Raw genomic sequence first — 16,280 nt, forward strand, 5'->3', positions numbered from 1 at the left:
CATTATCAGGGTGTCCTTTAGTTTTCTGGGTTCCTAAGTCTTGCCTTAGATCTACTGAATCAGTATTTGGGGAGGCCTTGACTCTGATTTTTCAATGAGTCTTGTGCATACTGAAAAGCTGAAAACCAGCTGATCTAGAAGGTATAGACTATGTAAATTACCTAAGTCAAGTGTGTTCAGAGGTTTTCCTCTAATAGATTTAAGTCTCAATGGCAATCACCATAGCACCCCAGTGAAATGAGGTAAAATTAAGAAATTTAATTTGTCAGCCCCAAGTTGTTTTAAAGTATTATCATATTTGTCTGTGGTGATAACAAATGGATTGAAGCCTGATAAGTTGATACTGGCTGGTTATCATGTTCCTAATGAAATCACTGGCCTATTCTTGCTTCCCCGGCCTGCTAGTTCACATGTATTGACCAATGAAAAAAATTAGAAAGTTTGCCAAAAGCCAGGAGTTACAGCTAATTTTCAGTTGCATGTGGGCTTTCCACATCACATTGTATGCTATATAATTTGGCCCTCTCCTTTATTTGCTTGTAAACTAAATTGGTGATGGAGGAACTGTGTCTGTATAACTTAAAGTTCAAAGGGCTTTGAAGCTGTATGTCTAAAACTTTAGAGTCTTAAGTTTTCTTTTTCTATAACCCCAAGAAATTGCAGTCAGGTTGCTTCCATTTAATAATCCTTCAATTCTCCTACTTGGAGTTGTTGCCAGAAAAAGCAGCTCATGAACTGGATCCTGTTTTTCACCACTGCACGGCAGTGAAGAGCATTTTGCTGGTGGTTACAAAACAACTACTTCATTTCCAAAAAGTGTCTTGGTTAACCCACCATTTAAACTGTACTTGAAGAACCACTATAAAAGCATTTGTGAATGTGTGAGTTATAAAGTTGTTTTTTCTTTTTAAATTAAGGATGGCAGCTTATAGTTTTGTATCTATGAGTGAGGTTGAATTTCAGTGAATTGTTTGAACATTTTAAGTCAGTCATTTTATCTTTCTTTGTCAGCAATTTAAATTTCATGGATCATATTTGTCTTGTAAATGTATTGGCCAAATGAGCAGGATTTTGACACAGTGAAACACTATAGTGAAAAACTTTAATATTAACATTCACATAGTCCAACAAAAGTTTACCCTTGGTATAACCTTCACACATTATCACTAGTTGTTAATGTCTATCTCCTTGCTGTTTAAAGTAGGCTTGGTTATTGGACATTAGAGTTCATAGGGGAAATTACAAGTGCTTAGATCTACTCAGAATTTTGCTGTTAGCATGTCTTAGTAGTTTAAGATTGTAAAGAATTAACTACATAGTTGCAATTGCTTTGACTTTATGGTTTTGATTTAGAAGCCTGTTTCCCAGATCAGTTTTCTAGCTACATCTGTTTGCTAATGTCTCTAGTCTTGTCATGGGCCTTTGAATTTCCTGTCATTTTCTCCCCTACAGGCTTTTCTTGCTGTAGTAAGAATCAATAATGGAGTGTTTTCCAAAAGAAAAGGAATAATGAACTTGACCTTAGTTAGCCTCTTGCTTTCTCTTGCCTCAGATTTTTGTACTTTTCACACTATATCTAGGACTTCTATTTTCCTGTAGTCACTCCTGTGTTTTGTTTTGATTCATCACATGTTCATTTCTTGAAAGTATTTTGTATAAATTTGGGTTGTAATTAGGTTATATGTGCTTAGACAGAGGAAAAACAGACCAAGCCCATATTAAATTAATTGAATCCTTTTGAAAGTTAAACCCACGAAAGATAGTTTTAATAGTTAAAAATTAAACACACATGCCCAAATGGTTAGTCTTTTCTTACCTCTGTTTTAGGTAAGAATATTTTTCATTTTAAAGGCTGGCCAACTTTAGGCTTTGAAGATGTGTAAAAATTTTTTTCTTGCATTTTTATATTCTCTGGGTTTTATATTATGTGACTTTCTGTCCCTGTTTTTATCTATACTCCTTTGATTTCTGTACGATCTATGCAGGTTTTACATCATAAATCTGACATAGTCCTTACTTCCATTTCTCTTTAAAAGTTGTCTATTTTCATGCCCCCCCCTTAAATATCATTGCTTTTATAGTACTTTCTTGAAGCAACTCATACTGAGAACACTTTTTACTTTTGTGAAAACATTTGATTATTCTAAATAGAATTGAAGCTTTATTCGTGATTTTCTTAGCTTTTTAAGCATTAGACCACTTTACATGTTACTGTGTGAACTTAACTATATCCCACTTTTTTGAACACGGGGGCTTGAAATGACTCCGTTCAGGAGTTGTATGAGTTGTGTCTGGAGTGAGATTCCTGAATGAAGAGTAGTAACAGATACGTAGTTAATAAAATGTAACAGGCTGAAAATTTCTGTTGGCAGGAAGGCAAATGGGTAGAGAAGGGAACTCCACAACATCCCATCCCCCTATCTTTGAGAGCTCTGTAACTGTCGTAGAAGTCATCTCTAGATGACATTTTATATTTTTGCTCAAGATGATACCACGCTTAATGACTTGTACATGCTTGTTAATTTCAGAGGCTGAAAAGAATATTGCCAAAAGCACATTCTATAACCTATAATTAGACACATATATATCAGTATTATTTCTTAGTGCAGGGTCAAAGTAAGCCATTTTAATTCAACAGGCACTTCTATTTAGAATCCAGCTACTTTGTCAGTAGTGGTCATTAATATGGCTGTATTCTTTATACACAAAGTTTGATTTTGTTACTCTAGCTGCATGTTTTCTTTTGCACTCAAAGGAGGAACATCTCAGTGAAAGAAGAGAATCTGATTAGTGATTTACACTGAGTAGAATTTTAATTAGGATCACAATTGAAGTAGAGTCATGAGTACAAAAATGTATTCCAGAATATAGATATGAATGGCAAATTTTATTGTATTCAATAAATGTTGGATGTAACAGTGCCTCTTATGCTGTTAGGTGATAGTTGATAACTTAAAAAAAACCCCTGTTTTTCTATTTTGGAAACTCTTGACCCTTTTTGCTACTCTTTGAACTCTTTGGTCCAAAAGCATTCAAAATCTTTTTAGGTTTATACAGTAGTTTTTGCCTAAATACTTTTCACTTTTGAATTCTGCTTGGTGGTAAATTAATTTATTCATTACCTAAAGTGGCCTTATGTTTGTCTAGCAAGGAAATCATCAAAACGGTTCTCAAATCAGCCAGCAATGAAATCGAAAATTGTCTACCATCATCACTGGTGATAAGTCAAAGTGATGTTAAAGATGCAAATAGTCATTCTCATACATTGTTCTTTGTTACTTGAATTGTTTAAGTTAATTAAGCCAGCAAAGTACTTCATTATCAATTATATGACATACTAGTGGTAAATTCAAAGTTTCACTGAAAAATTTTCTCAAAGTTGTATTTCAATGTTTATATGTTTTGTGGTCTAAGTCTGTATATTTCATAGTGATTAATACTATTTGCTTGGAAAATGTATTTATTATTGCCTCAGCTGTGACATTCACAAATCCAAGCAATTATACTAAATGTTTGAAACTTGCATATAGGCCAACTTTTTTTTTTTTTTTTCGGTGGGTCATGGCTGTCCCTGAGCTCTTCAGCTCAAGGCTACTGCCCTACTCCTGGGCCTGGGTGCTGTCCCTGAGCTCTTCAGCCCAAGGCTACCACCCTACCTGAAGCCAAGCCACACTTCATGTTTTCTAGAGGTTAATTGGAGATAAGAGTCTCAGGCCCTTTTGTGCTGGGGCTGGCTTTGAACTTGAATCCTCAGATCTCAGCCTCTTGAGTAACTAGGATTACAGGTATGAGCCACTGCGCCCACTTATAGGCCAACTTTTGTTCATCTTTGTGGGGAGATTCAAACAATATATAATATATTTTTATTATACCGCCAAGAATTTAATTACCTTTAAGTTAGTATTGTAGAACTTTAAATATGCTCCATTAACTAAGATAAAGACGGGAATATGACTACTGATTGTTTTGTTTTTTTCTTAATTTGCAGCATTTAAACATTAGGACACTGACAGATGATATGGTAAGGTTATCTTTGACATTTCTTTTGATATGAGTTTTAACTAACCATATAATGTTCATTGTGTGCTAGACTAATACCTTTGAAATTCCTAAAAGCTACATATGTTGGAAATGTGATAGTGATCAAATAAGAGGCAGAACTAATTAAATCATTGCTTTAATTTAAAAAAGTATTTCAATTGCAAATTGTTAGTCAAATAGTTTGAGTCATTCAAATTAACTCTCACTCTTTGGGGATAAATTGAGTACTTTAAAAAGAGACAGGAAGTAGGGCTGTGGCTCAAATAGTAGAGTATTAGCCTCGAGCTGAATAGCTCAGGATAGTGCCCGGGCCCATAGTTCAAGCCCTACAACTGACACACAAAAAAAAAGAGGTAGAAGGCTGAGAATGCTTAGTGGTAGCATGCTTGCCTGGCATGCATGAAGCCCTGGGTTTGATTCCTCAGTACCACATAAACAGAAAAAGCTGGAATTGTGCTGTGACTCAAGTGGTAGAGTACTAACTTTGACTGAAGGAAGCTCAGGGACAGTGCCCAGGCCCTGAGATCAAGCCCCACCCCACCTCTCAGTACTAGAGGAAAAAAAGGCTAAAAAAATAAAGATATATTGTCTTTTCAGGAATATATAGTTGCTAATTAAAGTAAATCAGGGGGCCGGGAGTTTGCCCAGTGGGTGAGTGCTTGCCTAGCATACACGAAGACCCAGATTCAAGTCTTTGGTACCACATACATAGAAAAAGCTGGAAGTGGTGCAACAGCTAAGGTGGTAGTGTTCTAGCCTTGAGAAAACCCAAGGACAGTGTTCAGGCCCTGAGTTCAAGCCCAGGAGTGGCCAAAACAAAACAAAGAACCCCAGTAAATCAGACTAAATGTCCTGCATATGTTTTTGAAATTTCATTAAAAAATGAAATTGCTGTGTATTCTTCATGTTATTAATAGTAGGGCCTCTCACAAGTAATTTTTATTAGCATCATTGAAGACAATTGCATGTACATATACTTGCATAGTCAGGTAAATATTTCTGAAGACTATATTTTTGATTGCAGTTTATGATTAATAGTGAAGGTATACATATTAAACCACAGACCTATGGCCACCTAATCTTTGATAAGGGAGCCAAAAAAATAGAATGGAAGAAAGACAGCCTAATGGTGCTGGCAGAACTGGCTAATCACCTGCAGAAAACTAAAGTTGGATCATTCTTTGTCACACTACACCAGAATTAACTCCAAATGGATCAAAGACCTCAAGGTAAAACCCGACACACTGAAAACTTTACAAGAAGGAATAGGAGATACATTAGGCCTCCTTGGCACAGGTCGAAACTTTCTTAATAAGGACCAAGTGACACAACAATCAGAGAAAGGCTAGATAAGTGGTTCTGCATTAAACTTCAGAGCTTCTGTAAGGCAAAGGACATAGCTAGTAAATTAATTAGGAAGCCTACAGAATGGGAGAAGATCTTCACTAACCATACAATGGACAAAGGCCTCATATCTAAAATACATCAACAGCTCAAAAAATTGAATCTCTCCAAAACTAATCTCCAAAGTAACAACCATCCCATTAAAAGATGGGCCAAAGACTTAAAGAGAGTCTTCTCTGAAGAATAAATAAAAATGGCCTATAGACACATGAAGAAACGCTCAACATCTCTGGTCATAAAAGAAATGCAAATCAAAACAACTCTAAGATTCCACCTCACTCCAGTTAGAATGGCCAGGATTAAGAAAACTAATAACAACAGATGCTGGAGGGGATGTGGCCAGGAGGGATCACTACTACACTGTTGGTGGCATTGCAAACTCGTTCAACCACTATGGATAGCAGCATGGCAGTTCCTCAAAAGACTAAACATAGAGCTCCCCTATGACCCAGAAATTCCACTACTTGGCATTTACCCAACCGTCCAAAAAGAAGGACATACTAAATCCACTAGCACAGTGATGTTCATTGCAGCACTATTTACCATAGCAAAGATATGGAACCAATGCAGATGTTGATGAGTGGATCAACAAGATGTAGTATTTGTACACAATGGAATTCTATGCTGCTGTCAGAAAGAATGACATTGCCCCATTTGTAAGGAAATGGAAAGACTTAGAAAAAATCATATTAAGTGAAGTAAGCCAGACTCAAAGGAACATAGGCTCAATGGTTTCCCTCATTTGTCATATCAGTAGAAACCTTGGGCTCTCCTAGCAGAGATTTACAATAGAACAAAACCTAGATACTTTTGGCCATATAGAATGACGCTAAATGAAAGGAATTCCAGGATATAGAAACAAAAGCCATATAATGAGTGTTGTCTTAATGTACTATTATCTCTCATCTCTTTTACTTTCCCTTTATCTCATATTGGTACAGTATTTCACCTTGTTATCTGATATATTTTATATGTGCTTAATTGGTTATTTGAAATTGGATAGGGAAGGGGGAAGGGGCGGAGGGAAATGGGGACCAAGACATGAGAAAGGGTATCAATGTTTGTGAAGTAATGCAGCTTATATCTGGTGAATATAATGTAACCCTTCTATTAATTACAATAAAAAAAGAGTTTGAAAAAAATAGTGAAGGTATAACAACAAGCACAGTAACAGTCTTTAAATAAAGAACAACAACAAAAATACATAGTCATGACATAGAGAAAAATTCTATTGGGGTATGTTCTTAGAGTGCATTATTAGGTGACTTCATCATTGTAGGAACATGAGAGGATATGTACACTCCCAGAAGGTTTAGTCTGCTGCATGGAGCCAGTTGTGCAGGCTATACCTATTGTCTGTATAGTCTTCCTTTGATGGAGGCATCAATGATGGGCTAGTATTTAGAAAATAATGACCACAGGAAACATTTATATGGGTTGCATAATTACTTATTACTTTGAAAAATAAATGTTTGGCCTTCTTTACAGTTGAGGACATTGAGGTACTGAGCTTCCTTGAGATAGTCAGATAACATTCATGTAAACGATTGCATGGGCATAATACAGTGAGTTTTGATACATTCATAAACTGCTCAACTCACGTGGATTGAATTATGAATTTGTGTGTATACATAAGAATTGGTTTTCTCTACAACCACTTTTAGAACATTTTCATTATTCTCCAAAGAAAGCTTCATAACCACAAATATTTCCTCCACATTTTCTCACCTAGCTCTGGTCACCCTGAGTTACGGCATGTCTATTTCTGGTCTCTATCAATGTGTCTTCTTCAGATGTTGCATGAAAATGGAATAACATTTGTGACTGTCTTCTTGCATAATGTTTTCAGGGTTCATCCATAATTTTGCATGTACTTCATTCCTTTTGTTGTTGGAAAATATTCTCTGTATTTGTGAGAGTTGTTTATATTTCATGAGCACATTGCCTTTTCTGCTTCAAACACTACCTTCCTTTCATTCTGTGGCTATCTTTCACACTGTAAATGCATAATCTTTACATAGTTTCTACAAACACAGCCATGGAATGGCTTCAACAGGAACTGTGTTGTTCTTTTTTTGTTAATATGGGAGAGTTTTTCTCAGTGAAGTCTTTCTCCTTCCTAAAACTACTCCTTACCTCTGATGTTATTCTTACAATTGGCCATGGCAGTGTCAAACTTTTATTACCTAATGCTTGTTTTTACCACCATAGTATCACTTAACTGTCTATCTCACTGAAGGCTAAGACAATGTGTAGGTAACACTTCTAATACTTATTGTATTTGACCTTTAGTAAGCATTTTAATTATTTGTTGTTGAGAACCTTTTGCCCAAATTTGTGGCCATCTGCCTGGATGGTGACCATTTCCTTATTCTTGCTTTGTTTGGTCTTAGGGTGTGCTCAAGTTTGTCTCTTGCATTCCTTGCTGATCTTCTCACTGTTCTTTTTCTCCTGTGTAGGCTAGGGCTGGACAGGAAGGAGAGGGTGGTTCAGGCAGGAAGTCTAACTTAGGCACCTGGACCCATTGTCACAGTGGTGTGAGAGTAGGCCTGGCTATCTTGAACAGGAGATAGATTTGATTTCTTTCTTTCTTTCTTTCTTTCTTTCTTTCTTTCTTTCTTTCTTTCTTTCTTTCTTTTTTTTTTTCACTCATTGTTGACTGGTGCGGTGTGAAAGGGGCATTGGATTTGAAATCAGAAGACTCTTGTTGCAAGACAGAACTTCAGTACTGCTGAACTCTGTGACCTTGACAAATCAATTGTTTGATTGATCACTTATTTTGAAAACAGACTAATTATATCTTTTCTCTGTCCTCATAGGGCTTTTAGGGTTTCAGACAAACTGAAGTCTGTTGAACTGCTGTTCTTAGTTCTGTCCCTATTCACAGATGTTTCCTGATGTCTGTATGCCAGAGGGTGGTGTGCTGCATTTGCAGCTGGGCCATGCAGGGAATGTGTGTTGTAGATCAAGGCAGAGCTGTGGGAAGGGAAGAGGTAGCTGGTTATTTGAAGGCTCTTTTAAACTATTTCTGGTATGTTGGAGCCCAGATAAGCATTTGCCACTGATACTTTGATATGTGTTGGCAGTATGTTTTCTAATTAAAGCTTTCCACCCCCACCCTGTAGACATTCTATGTACACTTTTAATTTAGAATTTCTTAATGTGAATAGCTATGTGGGGCACAACTAGAGAAAAGGCAAGAATAGAGTTTGCTGTAACCATATACTATGAATTAAATGGTATCATTGATAGCATTAGTGTTAAAATTCATCAGGGTGATGTATTGAATTAGTATTAGAATTCAGTGTCACAGAACAGTCATATCTAGAAATGAAGGATGACTACTACAGTATTTGGATTCCTAGGAACTGTCAATCGATTGTAAGCCCTATTCTTTCTCCAAATATCTGAGTATTCTGTCAGTGTAACCGTTTTTGAACCACGGTTGTTTCACTCTGCAGTCCTCTGTGGAGGGCTGATTGTGTATATTTAGATTGTTGTAACTTGTTTAGCATTATTAAATAATCTAAAAAACATTCCCTAGTAGTAATCATTACTTTTTAGTCCTTTGAAATAGACTGGATTATCCACTTAATTAAGTGTAGTTGTCTACTTAGTCTCTGAAGAACAAAAATGTCTTGGCTTCTGGGATACCAGATTTTCCTGGGTTTCATATTCCTTCAACCTTTTCCTTTTTATTTTTCAGTGTTTGGTTTTTTCTTTCCTCCTCTTCTCGTCTTACACTACTGTCAGTTTTTTCTCTTCCATTCTGACCCCGTACATTTTTTCCTCTGTGCATTATTTGGGTGATTCCTCTGCTGATTCCTACTCCTGTCTGTCTTCATATGATCTTTACTTCAGACATATTAATGCATTGGACTCTTGGGTCCTATCATGGGGATATCGTATTTGCACTACGAAGCTAAACCTTTCACTCTCTAGCCTTGCTTGCTTTCTTTATTTTTTTTTTTGAATATTTTACACCTAAGTTTTGGGGAGCTAGGCAACAAATTATGCTTTCGGGATGGAGTTCATTCTTCGTCTTGTCTTCTGATCCTTATATTGGCCTTTTATTGAAGAGCGAGGTCTTACTCTGGGGGCTCATGACATGGATGTCTAGAGAAGAGGAAAGACATAGCTCTGGGATAAGAGGTCCCTGCCTCCCATATTGATCTTCCTGCACATTGTCTCAGTATCCCATTTTCTTCCTCTACAAATGCTCTTTGCTCTTATTTTCTTTCAGAAGCTGACATTACTCTTTCAGTGTTTCCTTCTGATTAATTAAAGACTCTTGGTTTTGTTTTTGTTTTTGATTGGTCCTGGGGCTTGAACTCTGGGCCTGGGCACTGTCCCTGAGCTCTTCAGTTCAAGGCTAGTGCTCTATCACTTGAGACACAGTGCCTCTTCTGTTTTCTGGTGGTTAATTTGAGATAAGAGGCTCATGGACTTAGGTTCCAGAGCTAATTTTGGACTGAGATCCTCATATCTCAGTCTCCAGAGTAGGTAGGATTCGTGTGTGAGCCACCAGCTGGGGCCACCAGTGCCAGGCTCAAGATTCTTACATTCTTTCTATCAGAGTACTAGTCCTCTCCATGTTTTTTCACTGATAGGAATTCTTTTTTTTTTTTTCTAAAATTTTTTTTCTCATGTATTTTTTTTAATTAAAGAATTTATTAACATTGATTTGTACATCATATTTCAAATGACAGGTTTAACAAACAGATATTCAAGAAGGGAATCTCTATATATAATCTCTGGCACTTAGATTTTAGAACAGAATCAAAATTAGGCTGAAGGTTTGTATGTGATAGATACATAATAATCTATGTAATAAAACATTATGTCTATAGACTCATAAGTTTTTATGACTATGTAGTTGTGTTTATATTTCCAATACCATGTTCATAGCATTGGGTATGCAACTTTTGAGTCCTCGCTCTGGTACTGTTTAGATCTAATAGCCACATATTAAGGATACTATGCACCTTCTGTTCCTTAGGTCTTGACTTGTCTCACTCAACATGATTTGCTCTAGATTCATCCACTTCCCTGCGAATGCCATTATTTTATCTTGTCTGTTGGCTATGTAGAATTCCATTGTATAGATATACCACATTTTCTGTATCCATTCATCTGCAGTAGGGCATCTGGATTGTTTACATCACCTGGCTATTGTGAATAGTGCAGAGATAAACATAGCTGAGCAGGTGTCCTTATCATATCTTGGGTTATGATGGTCAGGGTAGATGCCCAGAAGTAGTATGGCGGGATAATAGAAAGGTCAATTTTCAGTTCTTTAAGAAACCTCCACACTGCTTTCCAGAATGGCTGAACTAGTTTACAATCCCACAAGCAGTGCAGTAGGGTTCCCTTTTCTCCACAACCCCGCCAGCATCTGTCATTGTCTGAATTCAAAATCTTGGCCATTCTTGTTGGGGTAAGGAGGTATCTTAGGGTTGTTTTTATTTGCATTTCCTTTATGATCATGGATGATGAACATTTTCTCATATGCTTTTCTGCCATTTTAATGTCTTCTTCTGATAAGTCTCTCTTTAGTTCCCTTGCCCATTTAGTGAATGGTTTGTTGGGTTTGGGGGGATTAGTTTCTTGAGTTCCCTGTAGATATTGGATATTAAGCATTTGTCTGATGTATTATTGGTAAATATCTTTTCCCAGTTGGTTGGCTGTCTCTCTACTTTTGTGACTATGCATTTATCTGTGCAGAAACTTTTTATTTTTAGGTATTCCCATTTATCAAGTCTCTATCCAATCTGTTGTGACCCTGGGATTCTGTTCAGGAATCTTTTGCCTGTGCCTATGAGTTCCAGTATCATGTAGCAGTTTCACGGTTTCTGGTCTGACATTAAGGTCTTTGATCCACTTTGAGTTAGTGCTTGTGCATGGTGAAAGGGTAAATTTTTAGTTTTCTGCATGTGGCTGCCCAGTTTTGCCAGAACCAGTAATTGAATAGACTGAGTTTGTTCCACTGTATATCTTTGGCTCCTTTGTCAAATACAAGTTGACTATAGGTATATGGTTCTATTTCTGGATCCTCTATTCTGTTCCATTGATCTTCTGGTCTATTTTGTGCCAATACCATGCTGTTTTTGTTATTATGGCTGTATAGTAGAGTTTGAAGTCTGGTATTATAATACCACGAGCATTTTTTTTTTGCCTAGAATTGTTTTGGCTATTCTAGATCTTTTCTTGTTCCATATGAACCTTTGGATTATATCTTCTATTTCAGTAAAGATTCATGTTTTTTTATTGTAATTATCAGAAGGGCTACATTGTATTCACCAGATAGGTGCATTACTTCACAAACATTGATACCCTTACTCATGTCCTGGTCCCCATTTCACTCCCCCACCCCCGCCTCTCATCTTGTTTTCCCCCCTTCCCTTTCCTATTTCAAATAACCAAATAAACATATATACGGTATATCAGACAACAAGGTAAAATACTGTACCAATATGAGATAACCAAGGGACAGCAAAAGAGATGAGAGATAACATTAAGGACAACAATCACTCCCTATATGGCTTTTATTTCTATATCCTGGAGGTCCTTTCATTTAGTGTCATCCTATGTGGCCTTATGTAGCTAGGTTTTGTTCTATTGTAAATTTCTGCTAGGAGAGCCCAAGGTTTCTACTGGTTATGACAAATGAGGGAAGCCATTGAGCTGGTGTTCCTTTGAGTCTGGCTTACTTCCCTTAATATGATTTTTTCCAAGTCTTTCCATTTCCTTACAAATGCGGTGATGTCATTGGTTCTGACAGCAGCATAGAATTCCATTGTGTATAAATACCACATCTTATTGATCCACTCATCAACTAAGGGGCACGTGGATTGGTTCCATATCTTTGCTATGGTAAATATTGCTGCAATGAACATCATTGTGCTTGTGGCTTTAGTATATTCTTGTTTCTGGATGATTGGGTAAATCTCAAGTATTGGAATTGCTGGGTCATAGGGGAGTTCTATGTTTATTTAGTCTTTTGAGGAACTGCCATGCTGCTATCCATAGTGGTTGAACGAGTTTGCACTCCCATCAACTGTAGTAGTGATCCCTCCTGGCCACATCCCCTCCAGCATCTGTTGTTATTAGATTTTTTGATCCTGGCCATTCTAACTGGAGTAAGTTGTCTTGATTTACATTTCTTTTATGGCCAGAGATGTGGTGCATTTCTTCATGTATCCACAGATCATTCTTATTTCTTCTTCAGAAAAGACTCTCTCTATGTCTTTGGCCCATCTTTTAATGGGATGGTTGTTTCTTTGTAGATTAGTCTAGGTGTGATTCAATTTTTTGAGCTATTGATATATTTTAGATCTGAGGCCTTTGTCTGTTGTATGGTTAGTGAAAATCTTCTCCCACTGTGTAGGTTTTCTAGTTAGTTTGCTAGCTATGTCTTTTGCTATATAGAAGCTCTGCAGTTTTATGCAGTCCCACTTATCCAGACTTTCTCTGATTTGTTGTGTTTCTGTGTCCTTATTAAGAAAGTTTCGTCCTGTGCCAAGGAGACCTGGTCTATCTCCTATTCTTTCTTGTAAAGTATTCAGTGTATCTGCTTTTACCTCAAAGTCTTTGATCCATTTGGATCGTGGTGCAAGGTGACAATGAAGGATCCAACTTTAGTTTTCTGCAGGTGCTTAGCCACTTCTGCCAGTACCACTTGTTGAAGAGGCTATCTTTCTTCCATTCTATTTTTTTTTGCACCCTTATTAAAGATTAGGTGACCACAGATCTGTGGGTCAATATCTGAGTCCTCAGTTTATTCCATTGGTCTTCAGGCCTGTTCTTGTGCCAGTACCAAGCTGTTTTGATTATTATAACTCTGTAATTGAGTCTAAAGTTTGGTATTGAAATTCCTCCTGTGCTGTACTTTCTGCTAAGAATTGTTTTTGCTGTAAGAGGTCTTTTATTATTCCATCATAGGAATTCTTTAGCAGCTTCCTGTTGCTCCCAGGGAACTCCCTTGTCTCATCCTGCACAGCTAGGAGTGACTTATCTTAGGTGTATATCTGATCATCTTGCTTGGTGTTAGAAAAGCTGGCAGTATTGGAATTGAGAACTGTATACTTTGGGGAATGCCTGATAATTTATCTAGTCAAAACTTGTTTGAGAATGGAATGGAAGAGAAAGGCTACAAAAGAATGAGGAAGTAAGATATTTGTTTGGAGCAAAGAATGAGGAAGTTAGGATAGGTCACTGAAGCTTTGGTGTGGAGACATTACCAGAAACTGAAAGTTGACCCACCAATTAGATTTCTTCAAGGGTTACAGAAGTTGAGTTGGTTCAAATAGGGAAAACTATGTCTTACATATTTAAGACTGGTTTTCTAGCTGGCTGGCCTTTAATCCTAACTATTCAGGAGTCTGACATCTGAGAATAACTGTTTAAAATCAGCCTAGCCAAGAGAGTCTGTGTGACTTTTATCCCCAGTTAACTACTAAAAAGATGGACTGGACAGCACTCAGGCACTGATTTCAAGCCCTAGTTTCTGCATTAAAAAATATATAAACTGCTTTGCTGCACCTGTTATTTATAGGTTGAGCCCAGGCTTCCATCATAGCTATAAGTCTTCTGTGATAGGGCCTACCTCTCCCTTGATTTACTTTCCTCACACAATATGCAGGAACCTTTCAGAGGATAGGAAGATTGTTTAGGGAATGTAAAATCAACTTTGAGGACTTAGAGGTCCTCCTTTGGAACATATTTGACTGTGAGCTGGTGCTGTGGAGGCAAGCCTGGCTTTCCTGCACCTGAAGTTATGTTTAAGGTGAAGTAAAAACCATAGCAATATAACCAGGGCATTATGCCAACCGATTAAAAGTATATTAGGTAAAGTATAATTTTAGTTATATACTAAATTATATTCCAGATGTTAGCTACATAAATATATTTAATCTCTACTTAATCATCTTTGTAAGTACTGTTATTCTAATCTTCAATGGGACACTGAGGCAAGAGAGCTTAAGTAGTGGGTGAAAGTCATAGGACTAGCCAGAAAACGTTGGCAACCTAGATGCAGTGAATATTTCAATGTCACTGAAATACTAAGCCTTCACTGAAAGTGCCACATGTGAAAGCTAGAAATGTGTATCACTTTTTTGCTTTTCTTTTAAAGGCATCTATGCTGGACTTCTTTACTTAAAATAACATTGCATCTTAGCCATTAACTTTTATCTTGAGAAGACTGGTAATTGTGAAGGCAAAATATAAGATGCTTTCCATGATTTGAAATGAACTCTTTTGAATGTTTCAAATAAGCTAGACTGGAAAAGTTCTATCTCAGAGGAACAGGGATGTAGAAAAAATATCAACAGGTAAAGGATATGTGATTTCCTTACATGGTAATGAACATAGATGACCTCTTAAATCTAGCAGCTGTTGAGACACTCCTAGATACAGGGTCAGGTGTTCTTGGTGCCCTTTCAAGCTCCCCAGAGAAATATAGCTTGGAGCCATCATGGAGTTCTTTGAGCAGTGCTTGACTCCTGATAGTTCTGTGGGCCTTCTGATTCACTCTGTGTACTAACTACCAGTGTCACTTCTTTGAGATAGGCTGGTTTTCACATCCTTCTCCCAATGAATGTGATATAACAGGATTCCTTTCTTTTTTTTTTTTTTTTTTTTTTTTTGCCTGTCCTGGGCTTGAGCTCAGGGCCTGAGCACTCTTCATGGACTTTCTCAAGGCCAGAGCTCTACCACTTGAGCCTCAGCACCAGTTTCTATGTATGTGATACTGAGGAATCGAAACTGGGTCTTTGTGCATGCTAGGCAAGCACTCTATCAGTAGGCCAAACTCCTGGCTGTAGATTTCTTCTTGTAGCTACCAACATGTGCTGGTCTTAGGGGATGTGTGTGTAAATAGACATCACATATATGAAAGGAACAGTGGTTTTGATTATCTGAACATGTCCCTACCATTATGAGTCAGGCAAGATTATATGAACGACTAGTTTAAACAAGTACATGTTAAAAAATTATTTAAAAAACGATTTTGTTGGTCAAATTTTCAACAACCAGTTATGATGGGGTACAGCAGAGTTTGAGGGATAGTTTCAGCAGCTTGGAAGGTAATACAGAGACAACAGTATTGTTCTTTTCAGAAGTACCACGTGAGAATACTCTTGGTGGCACAGAGGACATAAGCATATGGATTTTTTTCTTTTTTGGCCAATCCTGGGCTTGAGCTCAGGGCCTGAGCACAGTACAGTTCCTGGATTTTCTCAAGGCTAGAGCTCTGCCACTTGAGCCTCAGCACCACTTCTGACTTTTTTTTTCTATGTATGTGGTACTTAGGAATCGAACCAGGGTCTTCGTGCATGCTAGGCAAACATCTACCATTAGGCAAAACTCTCAACGCCCCCCCCCCCGACCCTCCTCCCCTTTCTTTTTGAATGACTGGCTGTAAGCAAATGTATTTGAGGCATCTTTAAGCCAACTAAGTTTGCTTTTGTTTTCTTTCCTACATATTATGCATGAGATCGATACATATCTAGTTCTTAAAAAGTTCTTTTATTGTAATAAAGTAGGTATTTTAGTTCTGCATAAATTAAAAATATTATTTTATTGGCCCAGGAGGATGTAATATAATTTTATTTTGCATTTAACTTGCTACAATTTTCCTTGGTAAATTGAGAACAAATGTTAAAGCAAAAGGTATGATTTTTCAGAGTTTTTCTATAAAGTTGTCTTGGAAATATATTCTGTGTAATGTAAACATAGCAGCAGGAACTGAGGCAACTCAGTGTATGTAGTACTATACAGCACAACATGTTATGTAAGATTTAAAGTATTTACTAAGTCAGGTGGGCCTTTCAGAG

General features: G+C 37.2%; 1 protein-coding gene across 1 annotated transcript in view; it reads left to right on the top strand.

The window, feature by feature from the left end:
- Diaph3 (diaphanous related formin 3) overlaps positions 1–16,280 on the top strand; it is a 440,087-nt gene that overhangs the window by 20,546 nt on the left and 403,261 nt on the right. Inside the window, exon 2 of the mRNA XM_090342066.1 lies at positions 3,989–4,021. Coding sequence (XP_090198192.1) covers positions 3,989–4,021 — 33 coding nt within the window. The remainder of the gene's footprint in view (positions 1–3,988; positions 4,022–16,280) is intronic.

The sequence above is a fragment of the Megascapheus bottae genome, chromosome 11, assembly GCF_031878675.1.
Source record: "Megascapheus bottae isolate mThoBot1 chromosome 11, mThoBot2.hap1, whole genome shotgun sequence".
NCBI classification, from domain to species: domain Eukaryota; kingdom Metazoa; phylum Chordata; class Mammalia; order Rodentia; family Geomyidae; genus Megascapheus; species Megascapheus bottae.